The 16,933-nt window shown below is 42.7% G+C and overlaps 1 protein-coding gene across 3 annotated transcripts in view; it reads right to left on the bottom strand.

The window, feature by feature from the left end:
* CEP112 (centrosomal protein 112) overlaps positions 1 to 16,933 on the bottom strand; it is a 2,313,552-nt gene that overhangs the window by 2,089,032 nt on the left and 207,587 nt on the right. For all 3 annotated transcript variants that reach the window (XM_078654309.1, XM_078654310.1, XM_078654308.1), the window contains exon 5: positions 15,174 to 15,261. In XM_078654309.1, the coding sequence (XP_078510435.1) occupies positions 15,174 to 15,261 (88 nt within the window). The remainder of the gene's footprint in view (positions 1 to 15,173; positions 15,262 to 16,933) is intronic.

Genomic DNA, 16,933 nt, shown 5'->3' on the forward strand with positions numbered 1-16,933 from the left:
TGCACGATACGCGAGTAAGCATTCTTCAGCTGCTCTGCTGTTTCCAACCCCGTCCTCCAATTCACCCCCCAACCTGAAGGTAGCTGGGTTAGCCTCAGCTCCCACCCACCCAAGTTATACTCCATTTTTTCTCCCTCAAAGTATCTCCAGCCCCCTAACCCAGTGCCTGGCTGGGGGGACTCCGTCGCCATGGTGTGCGGTGGGGCTCACCCCCGAAATGGCCCGGCGTCCCCGCGCTCTCCCCCGGGCGGGCTAGGTCCGGGCCTGGGAAGAGTTTATGGGACTGCGCCAAGCTCTCCTCTTCCTCCTCCTCTCTCTCACCAGCAGAGCCCGGTGACGTCTCGTCCCTCCTCCCACGGCCCCTCCTCCTCTCGCTCTCCATCCATCCTCTCTCTGTCCGAGGGCTTTCCGAGACCTGCTGGAGGGGGAGGGAGAAAAGCAAGAATTAACCTGGGATGAGGGGGCGTAACATGAAAAGATGAAGGAGCCTGGAAAGAGTCACGCAAGAGAGAGGGACTGGGTAAGGGCTGCAGCTACTTGAGGGAGCGAAGGACCAGCAGGGCCCCCCCTTGAAGGAGTACCCGGAGGAGAAAGAAGTGGCTTAAAAGGGGCACCCAGAAAGAGGGTGAAGAAAGTAGAACAAGTGAGTAGGAGAGGGAGGGCAAAGGGGACTCGGGAAAGCTTGTGAAAAGGGGGAAGTAACGTCAATGGAGAGGGAAGGACAACTGAGTACAGAGAGGGATCCTCACAAGAAGTGGCGGAGAGAGGTGCCACTTGAAAGAGAAAGGTGACCATGGAATGAACGTGAAAGAAGTAACTTAAGAGCCAGTGAAGAGCCCCTAAAGGGAAGGGGTGAGAATAACCTTCGAAATTGTGCTTGTCAAAGAACGTAGATGTAATATTACAGGGAGGGTGAGTTAAAGGGACAGGGAATTTTAGCATGTGCAGCCTTTTGTCTGTAAGCCCCGTCCTTTTCAGACTGGGGGGCGTGTTTTTGACTGTTGTTTACATCCTTTGATGTTTTTAGGTCTTCGCTAGCTCGACTGTGCATGTGCGCAGTCTTTCGTAGGCGGAGACCTAACAACATCAAAGAATTTAAGAAAGAAAGTAAAAAACACGCCCCCCAATCTGAAAACGACGGGGCTTAGATCGAAAGAAGAACGTCACTAGGACCTCTTCTCCAATGGCTGGCCACCGTTTAGGAGGCCAGCCAATGGAGAAGAGGGGCGGGACTTAACCTCGCTAATGAAAATCCCTCAATGTCATTAAATCTCACAAGCGAGACTGCGCATGTGCGCAGCCAGCGCTAGCAGAGACCTAAAAATGCAGGACTGTCTCTACCCCCCCAAAGTGAACCATTCAGGCCATGGCCTCCCTTTTATGGGGCTGCAAACTTAAATATTGTGAGAACAGTCTCCTAGCTCCCCGCTGAGACTTTTGTATCTCCTTGATAGCTCCACTTCAATTTGATGTAAAGGCAGACATTGTTAAGGAGGGAGGGGGATATTGGGCCATAGCCACAGGATTCCGGCCTTAGGAACACTCGTCGCACTCCTCAATTACAGAAAATACAACTCTAACTGCAAGAGTAACATGTGTAATGCTGTTGGCATTTGTGTAGCGCTTTCCACCATTAGTATGTCTCGAAGAACTTTCTTAATTTGGTCAATCTTTCGAATAGTGCTGGTCGTCCAATCATACAACTGAATACTGTTTGTTAGCTTTTGAGTCAGGTAAAGATCTTTGTAGAGCTGTGCTTGTTAGAAGAGATGTGACTTAATTTTTCTTTTGGGGTTTTGAGGTGCCTGCCCTTTGTTCGGCCAATGCAGACTGCAGAGTGTTTTTTAACGTACGTTACAATGCAGGTATATGCTGTGCGCGTGTGCACGAGAGTGCAAGGGGTTTTGTGACATGCAAAGCTCCTCTTTGGCTGCACAGACAAAATAACGCTCATTCCAAATGTATTATTGTGTTCTTCCCATGTGTTAATTGTCTCCACTGGCCTCTGCTGCAGCCTGCACAGCCATGTTATTTTTTACTGTTGCCTGTGCCTATGGAAAAAGAACAATTGATGGACTGAATGTAGAACAATGTCATACATTCACCCCAGTACAGAGATCTGGACCTAAATCCATCATTTTTTTGCTCACCATGCCATTCCAGTTTGGACTCAGCCATGTGCAAATCAGTCTTGACCCTGCGCCCAATGGGAACAGTCAAGCCCGAACTGCCAGGTCAGGTCCTCCCTGGACGGGAAACAAGCATCCTAGGACCGGTTTCGGGGTTTCACCCCTCGTCACCCAGAATAGTTTGACTCCAGTGGCATGGAGAGCACGGGACCCACGTCTGGGCATCCTTCCCACTAGGGGTGACAAATGCAAAAAGAACAACAGATGGACAGAATGCAGAAGAATGTCAGACATTCACCCCAACACAGAGATCTGGGCCAAAATCCATTGTTTTTTTGCTCACAATGCCATTCCAGTTTGAACCTAGCCATATGCAAATCAGTCTTGACCCTGCGCCCAATGGGAACAGTCCAGCCCGAACTGTCAGGCAATTTGCATATAGCTGGGTCGGTACTGAGGTGCCGAAGAGAGCTAAAGAATGATGATGTATTCAACCCAGATCTGTGACTGGGGGTGAGTGTCTGAAAAGTTTCAGCGCTCCGTCCATCATCTCCTTGTGTTTGGTCTGTGCCTGTGGAACGGCGAGTTCGTCCTGCCCCGTGTGTTATTTGTTTCCACGCGCTGTTCACGCTGGGCATCTAATCTCGAAGGCCACCAGTAGTCTCCATAACTTTCTTTCCCCCCTCTCTAAGCCTCCGAATCACTCTTGCTTCCCTACATCCTCCATGCTTCTTTCTCTTATCCCTTACTACTTTTTCTTCCTCCAAGCCTTTAACCCTCCCTTCCTTCTCTTCCTCTCTCCATGCATTTATCTCTCCTTTACTTTCTTTCCTTCCTCCATGCCTCTATCGTTCATTTCCTTTGGCAAGGTTGTCTACCCCAGATAATCCAGGCGCTGCAGTAGCAGAAGGAGCAGTGTTTGGATTGGCTTAGAGACTACGGGCCTCTGGTAGTATGTGCACGTGACGCAGCACGGGGCTGGGATGAGGCTGTCTCTCTCTTTCTTCACTCTTCATGCGGCAGGCGCGAAGAGAGACAGACCGCAGCGTTCGGTGAACACTACACATTGCTTCCCTTCTTCCCTCCATGCATCTGTCTCTCCTGTACTTTCTTTCCTGCCTCTTTCGTTCTCTTCCTTACTTTACTCCTTCCACGCCTCTACCTCATGGTTGTTTCCTTTTTTCCCTGCATGCATCTCCTTCCATTTCTTCCTGTCCCCTCACACCTCTTTTCTGTGCTTCAACACCCTCTGCTTTCGCCTCTCATCTCTTGCTTCCTCTGTATCCTTTATTACCCTTCCTTTCTCTCGTATGTACTTTCTGCCTGCTCCACATCCTCCTTTCACCACATGTTCCTGTCCTACCATGTACAAGACAAGGCTGCCCCTTTCTCTTGGTTCCGATAGCTCTCCCAGCCACTGAGTTCAGGCATTGGGCGGAAACATATGTTTAGTTTTTGCCTCTCTGCTGTACACAAAGTTGGGCTATACAGAGAGAACGAACACAAACTGCGATCGGTATAAAAGGCCAAACAATCAAACTTTATCCATTAAGGAAAAAAACAAAAAGCCTGCCTGGACAAACTCGTGAAAGGCGGTAAATACGTTGTAAATTGGCAGTGAGATTATTAAAAAGCAGGCAGCCCTCTCATGCACCTGGTGTGGAATGGGCGCTGCACATTCCTCTCTCTTTCTCAACCTGCCCCTGGCTCCGTTTCCTGCCTTGTAAGTGTGCTCTTGGGCTCACGAGCGACGAGCTGTTATAATGTTACTTCTTTATATCTTCCTTTGCTGACATCCAAACACTCCAGCGGTAAGAAAGTGTCTGGCCGGTGTGTTCGTGTACTTCTGGAACAACACCTCAGCAAGCAAGACCTTTTCGCTTAATCTACAGATTATATCCTTTGACTTTGAAGCGTTTCTGCTCGCAATCAACATGTCTTCCAAGGAAGAATTTTCATATTTAAAGCGCGTTATATTCTTCTTAAAAGCGCTACATGTACTTTAGTTTCTCGAGGCGCACCCACTGGATGGATTCACCCTGGGACTGGGAGCTATAGCCGCGCTTTAAAAGGAAGGGTTGACCCGGGCTTGTCTTTGTAGGGTGTACACCTATGCCTTTATATGATTACTTTGCTGTGTTTTGTTAGTGTTGGTCGTACAGTGGTCACCTACGAGCCCCACTTTCAATGTAGCATTATTTTAACAGTGGTTACATACGTGCCTCCCTTCAACGTACCATTATTTTTTTTTAAGTTTATATTTGACGCACTCACCACATTTGCAGCCGTGAGTGCAACATGCTTCCTCTGTTATTCATCGTGTAGTGAGAAGTCTCCGAGTGTCTAGAACGCTACTTCATTCTTGTCTGGATCCTGGTCGGCACGTTTCCTCAGTTGCGCGTCGACGACGTGGGAGCCATCTTTGCAGTATTTCTTGGAGCGTCTGGTTGGCACGTCTTTCACTTTGCGTGACGACGACGTGGGGGCCATCTTTGAAGTACTTAATTTTTTTGGGGAGCGTCTGCCTGGTGCGTTTACGTTCTGTGACGACGACATGGGAGCCATATTTCATATTTATTTTTCTTATTATTGGTCCTCCCATTTGTGTGCCACTTCAGTGACACACACACTCATTTTTACAGTTACCTTCTCTCGGACTCTTTACACTTACACTGGAGTCATCAGTTCACTTCAAGTGAGGTACTGTTTTTTATTTTTGTTTTATCATTTGCGTGCCACTTTGTGACACACACTTGTTCTTCCTGCTGTTACTTTATGGGATTCAGCGTTTCTCTTCAGCAAGGTACTTTTTTTATGTTTTATCAATTGCGTGCCACTTCTGTGACACGCACACTTGTTTTTCTTATAGTGACTTTATTATTATTTTTTCTCATTTGTGTGCCATTTCAGTGACACACACACTTGTTCTCCTCAAGTTTGTTTTCTTTTTCTTTCTTCAGAAGACTAATTCTGTGACACGCACACTGATACGAGAGTCGGCGTGTCACTTCAAGTCTGCGTACCACTACTGTGACATGCTCACATCATCATTGTTGTTGAATTTTATCATAGTGGATCTGTGTCTTTCTATTTGTGTACAATTACAGTGACGTACACATTGGGTCTCTGTGCTCACATGCATATTATTGTGTTTATTTAGTTACTCATTACTTATAAATAAAAATGTATTCTTCCTTAATTTTAATCATGCAAAATGTCACTGCTGCCCCTTTAATTTTACAGACACCAGGTGACCCCCCATAAAATTGTCAAAGTGGAAAAAAGTGTTCAAGCGTTATGCTTGTGTTTGTGGTACTTCTCTCAGAGTAGAGCAGAAAACAGCTTTGCTCTTGCACTGTCCTGGTTTGGAGAGTCAGGATATTTTTGATCATCTTCCAGAGGTTCCTGACAGTGCTGCAGCAAATCTGAATGAATTTGAAATATGTATTTACAAATTGGATGCTCATTATTTGCAGAAGGTTAGTACCATTTTAGAACGTTACCATTTTGGGAGGAGGATGCAAAAGGAAGGAGAGAGTATTGAGAATTATGTTACGGATTTCAGACGCTTGGCTTCCACTTGTAAGTTTGGTTTGCTTATAGATGAAAGTATAAGAGACCAATTTCTGTTGGGTTGCGTATCCGAAAAGGTGTGTGATGAACTATGGCTCAAGGATGAACCTTCTCTTGATGAAGTGTTGGTTGTAACCAAAAGGAATGAACATTCGCTTGAGTGTGTCAAAGAGATCAAAGAAGATCTCAATAAAGATGTGTTGGTCGTCAACACAACCCCAACTCTCAATACTAAGTCGAAGGACTTTCAGACAAAAGCCCAAACTAAAGACAAACAGTTGAGTAAGTCTCAGTTTCTGTTCAGTAAAGATAGAAAATGTTATAGATGCAATAATGCTGGCCACTGGGCTAATGATAAACTCTATCCTGCCTTTAATGCTATATGTACTTTAAAAAAAGGACCTTTTGTTATTGCCTGCAGGATCAAGTCCTCTAGACAAAAAGTCAATGAAATTAGTCATGAGGTATCTAATGATCTACATGATTTCGAGTGTGGTCAAATTATTGTTCAAGTAGGGGGTGATGGACCGTTGGATTATATCCTTGTAGAAGGTCAGAAGGCTACGGTCTTATTCGATTCTGGTGCAAAAATTATTATTTTTTCAAGTACATTTTTTGATGAAAAATTAAGGACCAAAGTTAATCTTCTTAAAGCTGATGTTAGTCCCACTGCATACGGTGGAGACCCTATTGAATTACGAGGTCATTTTGTTGGTCTAATAGGATTTGAGGGTCGTTTCACTTCTGTGAAAATGTATGTTTCTAAGAAAGGTGACAGTATTATAGGCTGGTGGCATCAGAAGGATCTAGGAGTTATGTTGGATCCTAATAACACTCCTCCCATAATTCTGAAAGATAGAAAAGCTGTAAAATTAATAAATCATCACTCTCCCGTACAATCAGAGCTTATGAAGGAATACCCTCATGTTTTTGGTGACAAACTTGGCTGTTTGAAGGGTTACAGTCACAAAATAAAATTGTCTCCAGGGTCCATTCCGGTTTAAAGCAAAGTATGTAAGGTTCCTTTTACGGTTAAGGATGAAATGCTAGGTGAGAAACTTAAATCACAGGGCATTATTGAAGAGGTGGAAGGCACATCCTGGTTGGCCCCAGTTGTAGCTGCCAGGAAGGCTGATGGCTCTTTGAGATTATGTATAGATCTCAGGCAGCTCAAAAGATGTGTGCTCATTGATAAATAAAAATGATCTAGTTTGTAATTAGGATGGTAGTCGTGTTTAATGAAAATGATCGTCATATAGATTTCTCTGCAAAAAAAGGGGCGCTAGCCCCCATTTAATGGTACACATTGTACAGGATTGACACTAAGATCCCCAGGTTTTTTCTTTTTTCTTCTTTCTGTCTATTTTCGTTTTTTCAATCACGCTCTTATTTTAATTTAATCATCAGTTTATTTCAACTAACTCATCATCTTTCTTATTTTTCCACTTCTCATTTCGTTATCGGTTTGATAGTACACTCGACACCGCATAAATTGTCATCTAGTAATTTAGACCGCAGGTTAATACCCACGTCACTATAATACGAGTCGTTCAGTTGACTAAAATTTTCCAGATTCAACCCGCGCTTCAGCATAAATGGTCCTGTAATTTAGACTGCAGGTTATTATCTACGTCATTATAACACGAGTCGTGTATTGTATTAAAGTTGTTCGGATTCAATCCGTGCTTCAGCATAAATTGAAAGTAACGGAGGACCGGATGTTGATGCCGGAAGTTATCCGCTGGTCAGAGGTTGACGAACGCCACTGGGGCGAGGTAGGCGGTTTTGGTTAGCGGCATTATCAGGAACATTACTCAACAGTTTCGAAAGGATGTTCATTTCAATCTGCTCTTGTTCTTTTTTTAAGTTGGCGCATTTGGAATGTTAAAAGGAGAGTTGCAGCAAGGGAATATGAGTAAGCATAGTGCTCGCTACCACAGTTGGGTAAGCACCTGGTATTGTTGTTACATAAAGTGGCTCTCTATTCAGTACAACTCCAGCCTTAACCGGGGCTTTGAATGTCATTTACAGACGGGGTTTGCATCATTCCCGGCAATTACTTATGGTTAAATCTTGTAGTTTCATGGCATAGGGTAAGTGACAGCACATGACCTCAAATTACTGAGGAACAGGGAAATCACATCGTGTGAGGGCGACACTGGACAGGTGACTCTCGTAAAATCTAAAGTCAATCATAGCTCCCCTCTACCCTTCTTCTTTACAGCTAATGACGGTCTGTCATCGCACTTGGTTGGTGGTGGAACTGTGTAACACCACGTTTGAATGTTTGCTCACGATTTCAGGTCCTTTTCACATACAGGATTGTTCACATTCCTAATTTCGATCACACCCTAACATTCTTTTGGAAAGTAGTGTTAATCCTAACTAATAAATCATGTATAAATATTTGTTAGTAACGTTAATATTATTTCATTTTCCAGTGCCCCAAAACGGAATTGATGTGAAAATTACCAGAAAAATTTAGTATTATCAGGATTTGATTTGTTATATGTGCCCCTGAAGAAGGGTCGTACAAGACCCGAAATGCATAGGGAGATGTTGTTACTTTTCACGTACTTAAAAATAATTTGTTTTGTACTAGTATAGAGTATAGTAATCCAAATTTGCCACTCATGTCTTGTTTTATTTGTTTGAAATATTTTGTGTATTCAAATGTTCAGAATGATTTTGTTAATTCAAAGCATCACTAAAAAGGTTCGATTACCGTTGAAGACTAGACGACTGTTTATTGATTGAAAAAAGAGGGGGACTAAAGTTTTGACAACATTGATGAAATAATCTGAAACCCTAGGGACATAAAGGTTGAGCTCCCAGTCAGACCTAGCTCTATCTAGGTCTCTACAGAGCAGTCACACACGACATTGCGGGCACAATTGACAACTGGGAAGCTCCCAACACAGATTTAAATTACCTTATATTTGATTAAATAGGATTCTATACAGAGGTGTGCAGGCTAGACACTTACAAAGCAGTTTTGACACAGCCCATTCACTAGACCAGCACCCACACAACTGCAGATAATGGCTTCTTTCAAAGAAATAGCAAACCTCACATTAAACCAGGCTGAAACAAAGGTATATGGCACAGATGAAGCAGCATCCATTTATTCTTTGATTGAACAAGTACGCACATTCAGTACGTCTAAGGGCACTACAACGCAAATGCTGAAGCAACTAGAATACACAATGCGCAGAGAAGTAAACCAACGTCTTCATGCGACGACATTGATTGAATACTACAAGGTTAAAAGAATACCAAGAGGATTACGAATCGCACTAAAACCGATGCTGTTTAAATTCAATAAGGCATTCATGACAAAGTGGCAAGCAATTTTAAACAAGTGTTCGTTGGACCTTATACTTTTGATTATTGATGAACTTTCACAAATACTTAATGATCTAAAAGAAGATATTTACAAACTTCAACAAGAACTATCAAGGAACATACCAGAAGAGGATTGGACAAAGATACTGGAGGATATCAACACCAGACTGGACGTTCATGCAAAAGAGGTACATGATCGGAAAATCCGGAAATTTCGTAGAGACACGATCGACTACAAGTTAGATGAGGTCTACACATGGGCGGAAGCCTATGCACACAAAAGATTTTCTAGTAAAACCTCCAAGAATACCTCATCTGAAGAAAGTGTCGTGCAGGATGAAGATCTTTCACTTCAAAGGGCACCGGCACCGATGCCGGGAACCGCCGACTCAATAGAAACACCAGTTGCTGGATCATCAAGAAGCGTGAAACCGTCTTTTTTAGCAAAAGGCCAATCGTCAGTCCACCCACCAGATCAAACTACCAAAACAAGAACAAACGCATCCGCAGGGGACAAGGTCACAAAAAAAGCTCCAGAGAGCGGACGACCACAACGGGTCACAACGAAAAAAGTAACCTAGTTGTAAATATATCAAAAAGGAAGCTAACACCTGACGAGGAAAGAGTACTAAACAAGGGGACCTCGTTTGTTCCCACGTATGTTTCGAATGGTCTAGAAACAGAAATTGCCCTTTTCAAATTTTTACGTAAACTACGACTCAAGTGGTTTTTCTCCACTACATCGATGAATGGAACTACACGACCATCAGAAAAATTCAAACCCCAAAGCAAATTCATTTCCCCTATCTCACATAAAATATTGGATAATTTTGAAACTCTTGTGAGAAAAGACTTGGAGGCCATTAAGTACGAGACACCCAAGAAGCAGAATTTATCTAAAAAAGAAAAGAGAATTTTGAATGACTTGAGACAAGATACGTCTATCACATTTCAACCTGCCGATAAAGGTGGCGCACTGGTGATGATGGATACCACATTTTATGACCACAAAGTGAACGAGCATGTTTTTGATGTCTAAACTTATATTCAACTCGATCAAGACCCTACACAGGAATTTAGTAAACATTTAGAGGACATCATTACCAAGGCCGAGAACGCTGGAACTATCAATGGTAACACGGGCAAATACCTGAGAACGAGTACACCGCAAGTGCCACATATATATATGTTGCCCAAAATACATAAGAGCATCAATGACCCACCATTCAGACCCATCGTGGCAGGATGTGGTTCTATCCATGAACCCATTGGACGTTTTATTGATCATTACTTGCAACCATTGGTACAATCTTGGGATACCTATCTGAAAGACACAACCGATTGCTTGATAAAATTGGCAGAAGTAAATGACTCTATTGATGATACCACACTACTGTGCACCATTGATGTGGTGGCACTATACACGTCGATAGCACATATGGAAGGCCTAGAAGCCATAGAATGGAGACTCTTACAATCCGATCTGGATCAACCATTAAATGTATTTTTACTTGAGCTTTTACATTTCTCACTGTATCACAGTTACTTCACATGGCAATCACAGTATTTTCTTCATAGAACAGGCACATCCATGGGCTTTTCGGGGGCCCCGGCATACGTGAATACCTTCATGGCGTATTTTGAACATCAATTCATTCTAACGGATCCAAGGTGGACAGAGAACCTTGTGTTACTCTTGCGATTCATAGATGATATCTTGATAATCTGGCGTGGAAGTAAACGAGACTTGGAAGACAGAATCAAAGAGTCAATGAACACAATCCCAAAATCCAATTCACCCACAACATTCAGGATCGCAAGATACACTTTTTGGACATCGAAATTTGTAAAACAGAGGAAGGTATCTCAACCACAGTTTTCCGCAAACCAACGGATGTCAACAATGCGTTACATTACACGAGTGCACAACCCAGAAACCTGAAGAACCATTTACCCACCTCACAGTTGATTAGAATCAAAAGGATATCTTCGGATCCAACAGTGTGTGACACTTTAATCAAAGAACAAGTAGAGAGATACGTTGAAAGAGGTTACCCAATAAACATATTGGAGGACTCAGTTCAAAAAGTAGCAACGATGGACAGAAATAGACTGATGCAGAAAACAGAAAAATCACCAAATGAACGGATAGTGTTTGTTATGAAACACTCCACGCAATCTCAGAGGATCAAACAAATTCTCAAGAAACGTTGGGAAATAATAGCCAATGAACCAGACTTTGCAAACCTTTTCAGAAACTTTCCAATTGTAGCACATACCTGTGCTAAAAACATCAGGGAAATACTCAAAAACCCATGGAAAACCAAAACAACGAACTGCAGAGGGATGAGAAAATGCCACAACTGTGGTCAATGTAACAATGTCATTGTGAGTAAGGTTTTTGCGCACCCTCACACAGGTCAAGACATAAATCTCAAACACAGTGCTGATTGTAATTCCACAGGGGTGATTTATGCTATTCTTTGCCCATGTGGTCTCACATATGTGGGAAGGACTTCAAGAAAAATAAAGACCCGTATTATTGAGCACAAGAGTACAATACGCAACAGGTCCTCCACATCCAGTCTAGCGACACATTGGATTCAGGCATCACATACTATACCACAACTGAGATTCACAGTGCTAGAATTGGTATAAAAGCACACAGGTATAGATCATAACACAGCGTTATCTCGAAGGGAGACATTTTGGATCAAAAGATTGGGTACTCTGACACCGGGTGGGCTTAATGACCAGTATGAAATGCTATGTTTCTTATAGAGATGCAGATGATGTCGGACTTATTTAGCACAAGTATAACATTTTGGAATTCTTTCAGACTGGCTGTTCTATGTACAGATGCCTTAATGATTATGATCTAGTTTGTAATTAGGATGGTAGTCGTGTTTAATGAAAATGATCGTCATATAGATTTCTCTGCAAAAAAAGGGGGGCTAGCCCCCATTTAATGGTACACATTGTACAGGATTGACACTAAGTTCCCCTGGTTTTTTCTTTTTTCTTCTTTCTGTCTATTTTTGTTTTTTCAATCACGCTCTTATTTTAATTTAATCATCAGTTTATTTCAACTAACTCATCATCTTTCTTATTTTTCCACTTCTCATTTCGTTATCGGTTTGATAGTACACTCGACACCGCATAAATGGTCATCTAGTAATTTAGACCGCAGGTTAATACCCACGTCACTATAATACGAGTCGTTCAGTTGACTAAAATTTTCCAGATTCAACCCGCGCTTCAGAATAAATGGTCCTGTAATTTAGACTGCAGGTTATTATCTACGTCATTATAACACGAGTCGTGTAGTGTATTAAAGTTGTTCGGATTCAATCCGCGCTTCAGCATAAATTGAAAGTAACGGAGGACCGGATGTTGATGCCGGAAGTTATCCGCTGGTCAGAGGTTGACGCACGCCACTGGGGCGAGGTAGGCGGCTTTGGTTAGCGGCATTATCAGGAACATTACTCAGCAGTTTCGAAAGGATGTTCATTTCAATCTGCTCTTGTTCTTTTTTTTAAGTTGGCGCATTTGGAATGTTAAAAGGAGAGTTGCAGCAAGGGAATTTGAGTAAGCAGAGTGCTCGCTACCACAGTTGGGTAAGCACCTGGTATTGTTGTTACATAAAGTGGCTCTCTATTCAGTACAACTCCAGCCTTAACCGGGCTTTGAATGTCTTTTACAGACGGGGTTTGCATCATTCCCAGCAATTACTTATGGTTAAATCTTGTAGTTTCATGGCATAGGGTAAGTGACAGCACATGACCTCAAATTACTGAGGAACAGGGAAATCACATTGTGTGAGGGCGACACTGGACAGGTGACTCTCGTAAAATCTAAAGTCACTCATAGCTCCCCGCTACCCTTCTTCTTTACAGCTAATGACGGTCTGTCATCACACTTGGTTGGTGGTGGAACTGTGTAACACCACGTTTGAATGTTTGCTCACGATTTCAGGTCCTTTTCACATACAGGATTGTTCACATTCCTAATTTCGATCACACCCTAACATTCTTTTGGAAAGTAGTGTTGTTCCTAGCTAATAAATCATGTATAAATATTTGCTAGTAACGTTAATATTATTTCATTTTCCAGTGCCCCGAAACGGAATTGATGTGAAAATTACCAGAACAATTTAGTATTATCAGGATTTGATTTGTTATCAGAGTTGCATTATATATTCCCCTGAAGAAGGGTCGTACAAGACCCGAAATGCATAGGGAGATGTTGTTACTTTTCACGTACTTAAAAATAATTTGTTTTGTACTAGTATAGAGTATAGTAATCCAAATTTGCCACTCATGTCTTGTTTTATTTGTTTGAAATATTTTGTGTATTCAAATGTTCAGAATGATTTTGTTAATTCAAAGCATCACTAAAAAGGTTTGATTACCTTTGAAGACTAGACAACTGTTTATTGATTGAAAAAAGAGGGGGACTAAAGTTTTGACAACATTGATGAAATAATCTGAAACCCTAGGGACATAAAGGTTGAGCTCCCAGTCAGACCTAGCTCTATCTAGGTCTCTACGGAGCAGTTACACACTACATTGCGGGCACAATTGACAACTGGGAAGCTCCCAACACAGATTTAAATTACCTTATATTCGATTAAATAGGATTCTATACAGTGGTGTGCAGGCTAGACACTTACAAAGCCTCATTGATAAATACCCACTTGCCAAAATATCAGACCTTTTGAGCATGGTGCGTGGTGCTAAAATGTTCAGCATTATCGATTTGACGTCTGCGTACCATCAGATTTTGCTTGATCAGTCCTCTGGAGATTTGACTGCCTTTGTTCTGCCCTTTAGCACTTTTAGATTTGTGAGACATTTTTTTGGCCTTGTATCTGCTCCTTCGGTCTTCCAACGTATCATGGAGAAGGTTTTAGTTAATCTACCTGGAGTATGTGTATACCAGGATGACATTTTTGGTCTATGGGAGTGACGATTCAGAGCATGGCACACAATCTAACCAAACGTGAAAAGTGCAAACTTGGTCTTGATAAGATAGACTACTGAGGCCATTCCATTACGGCTGATGGTGTAGTTCCAAAGGCAGAGTTAGTCAATTTGAATGCTCCCCCCGGCCGAGCATTCAAAACCAACCCCCACAGGTTCCAGACTAAATGTTTTATGCAGTGGCAGGACCAGAAGAAGTTTAGGGGTTTCTACCACTCCAGAGGCCGCGACAAAGGAAGTGGCGGAAAGGGCGTCTTTCATGGAGCCAGTAAACACACTAGGAGGTGTTATCGGTAAGGCATACCCGTTCTTCTCTACAAGTGGTGGGGGGAAGGTTGCAGTGGTTCGTGCACAAGTGGGTAGAAGTCACACAGGATGCTTGGGTTCTACAGACGGTCACCGGTTTTCACATGGAATGCCACAGTACACCGCTCCAACTGTCTCTGCCCCGATCTCTGGTCTTTTCACAGGAGGGAGCGCAGGTGGAAGACACAAAGGTAGCGATTTTACTCCAAAAAGAGGCCATCGTGCCTGCGTACACCCCTCCCAGAGGCTTAATCAGCAACTTTTCCCTAATCAAAAAGAAAGGCAAATGGTTCAGGCAAGTAATTAAGCTTTGATATTTAATTGGGTGGGTCGTTTACCGAAAACTTTAAAAGGGAGGGGTACATCTTCTCAGAGATGTCATATTACCAGGCGACTGGATGGTTCCGCTTGACCTGAAAGACGCCTATTTGACAGTATTACCCCCCCCCCCGAACCTCCCCACAGGCACTTCCTTCAATTTCAGTGCAACGCCCTTCTTTACGAGTTCACCTGTCTTCTGTTCAGTTTGTCCTCAGCACCACGGTGCTTTACCAAGCTGTTGAGACCAGTCACAGAATGGCTATGAGCACTGGATTACGCCTCATAGTTTACCTGGACGACACCCTTCTGATGCACCAGGAGAAGGATGTGTTACTTACCCAACTTCAAATGACACAAGCCCTGTTGCAGGACCTAGGATTTATCCTGAATGATGCCTCAGCGTCCTTAATAGAATTTAAACTTTCCTTCACGACAGCTAGGAAAATGTACATTCTCACTTACTTAATCATTTAGCACAAATTAATGTGAGTAAAGTAAACTGAGTTGAAAGCCTTACCGACGTAACATTTTCATCATCTGATTTATGGATTGAGCTCATGGAGTGAGATCTTGGTGGTAGCTTCCCACTGTACGAATACCTTTGCCTGTTAGGAAAATAGAGAGTCTTAACTCATAATACCGGGTAGAACATTTGCCCAATAAATCATATAGACTGCACATACAGACAGAAACCTGGCTTAGAATAGAACACACAACCGGATTCATATTTCCATGTATAACAAGGCATTGCACTAGAATATAGTACAAAACAAATGTAGCAATATAGTAAAATAATCTAAGGATTTAGATTAATTTTTCTATGAAGGTGAAATTAAGTTTATTGTGCAAAGTCACAATAATTAATCCCTGAATAAAGCCCATTTTATCAAACAGGATCTTCCTTAATCTCTTCCACAACATTATCCATGGTACTTGTAATGCTGGACATACTTCCAAAAGTGATCAATAAAGCATTCAAGGTGAGTTTTCTTTTCCCTTCAGACTAACCAATATCTAGACTTGGTTTGTCAAGGAAATATTCAAGCAGTAGCACAGATGAAAATTGAGTAACACTACTCGGTTGTTAGAACGATTAGCTTATGGGTAAGGATTTGGCAATATAATGTTCTCTCATTTTAAACATTTAATATACCTGGATGTAGCCATACATGGTTTGCAGTCTTATGGGACATGGCTTCATGTTCTGTTGCTTCCAAAATTGCAGCACTAGTTGCAATTTAACATTAAACACTAAGAAACCCAAAATGGCTGATTTTGCTTTGAAGGGGGTCATCAAATCCTGCATTGCTAATAATCACCAAAAGTAAGGATTCCAGAATGGCCTTCTGGCTGATGTCAGCTTGGGCTTTGAAAATTACCAGTGACCAAAGCTCTGCGAAATTTTAATTAGACGTCATTTACCCCACCTACATGGCTGGTGTACAATGTGCAATGCCAAAGTCACTTGTGATTTTTTGGACTTAAAGAACAAGTTACTTACCTTCGGTAACGATATATCTGTAAGAAACATAGGTTAGTTATAGATTCCTTACCTTAGAATTACCCCCAGGCGTCAGACTGGATCCGGAAAGTTTTTCATCCGCAGTACCCCTGCGCGGCGAAATGTGGCGCCAGTCGGCTCCGTGTTTGTCATTGGCGTCGTGGTTGCCGGGATGACTTTGCGGTAGCTACTTAGACGCCACCCTTGCATGCTGAAGTCAGTTCTGTACACAACGTTCCACGCCAGAAGCGCAGAGCCATGCAAGACACTGACCACAGGTGCACAAAACTAGGGCCCTGAAAGGAAGTCCTTAACCCTAAAAGTCAGTTCGCAGAACCGGGAGGCTGGGTGGGGCGGTAAGGAATCTATAACTAACCTATGTTTCTTACAGAGATATCGTTACCGACGGTAGGTAACTTGTTAATCTGAAAGAAACAGTTAGATTCCTTACCTTAGAATAGAAACCCCAGCAATACCAACCCCGGAGGTGGGTCTACAAACCAAGTTCACACCAGAAAGTCCTGGAGAACAGAATGGCCAAAAAAGCTGTCTCTCCGGACTTGGCTGTCCAGGCAGTAGTGTTTTGTGAACGTGTGCAGTGATGACCACATAGCTGCCTGACAGATGTCATTGAGGGGGACTCCACGTCCCAAAGCAGTGGTAGCTGCCGTCGCCCTGGTTGAATGGGCGCGTAGCTCCTCTGGAGGTTCCTTCTTTTCGAAAGGATAGCAAGCTTTGATGCACAAAACAAACCATCTAGAGATAGTCCATTTGTG

Source organism: Lissotriton helveticus, chromosome 7 (assembly GCF_964261635.1).
Source record: "Lissotriton helveticus chromosome 7, aLisHel1.1, whole genome shotgun sequence".
NCBI lineage: Eukaryota > Metazoa > Chordata > Amphibia > Caudata > Salamandridae > Lissotriton > Lissotriton helveticus.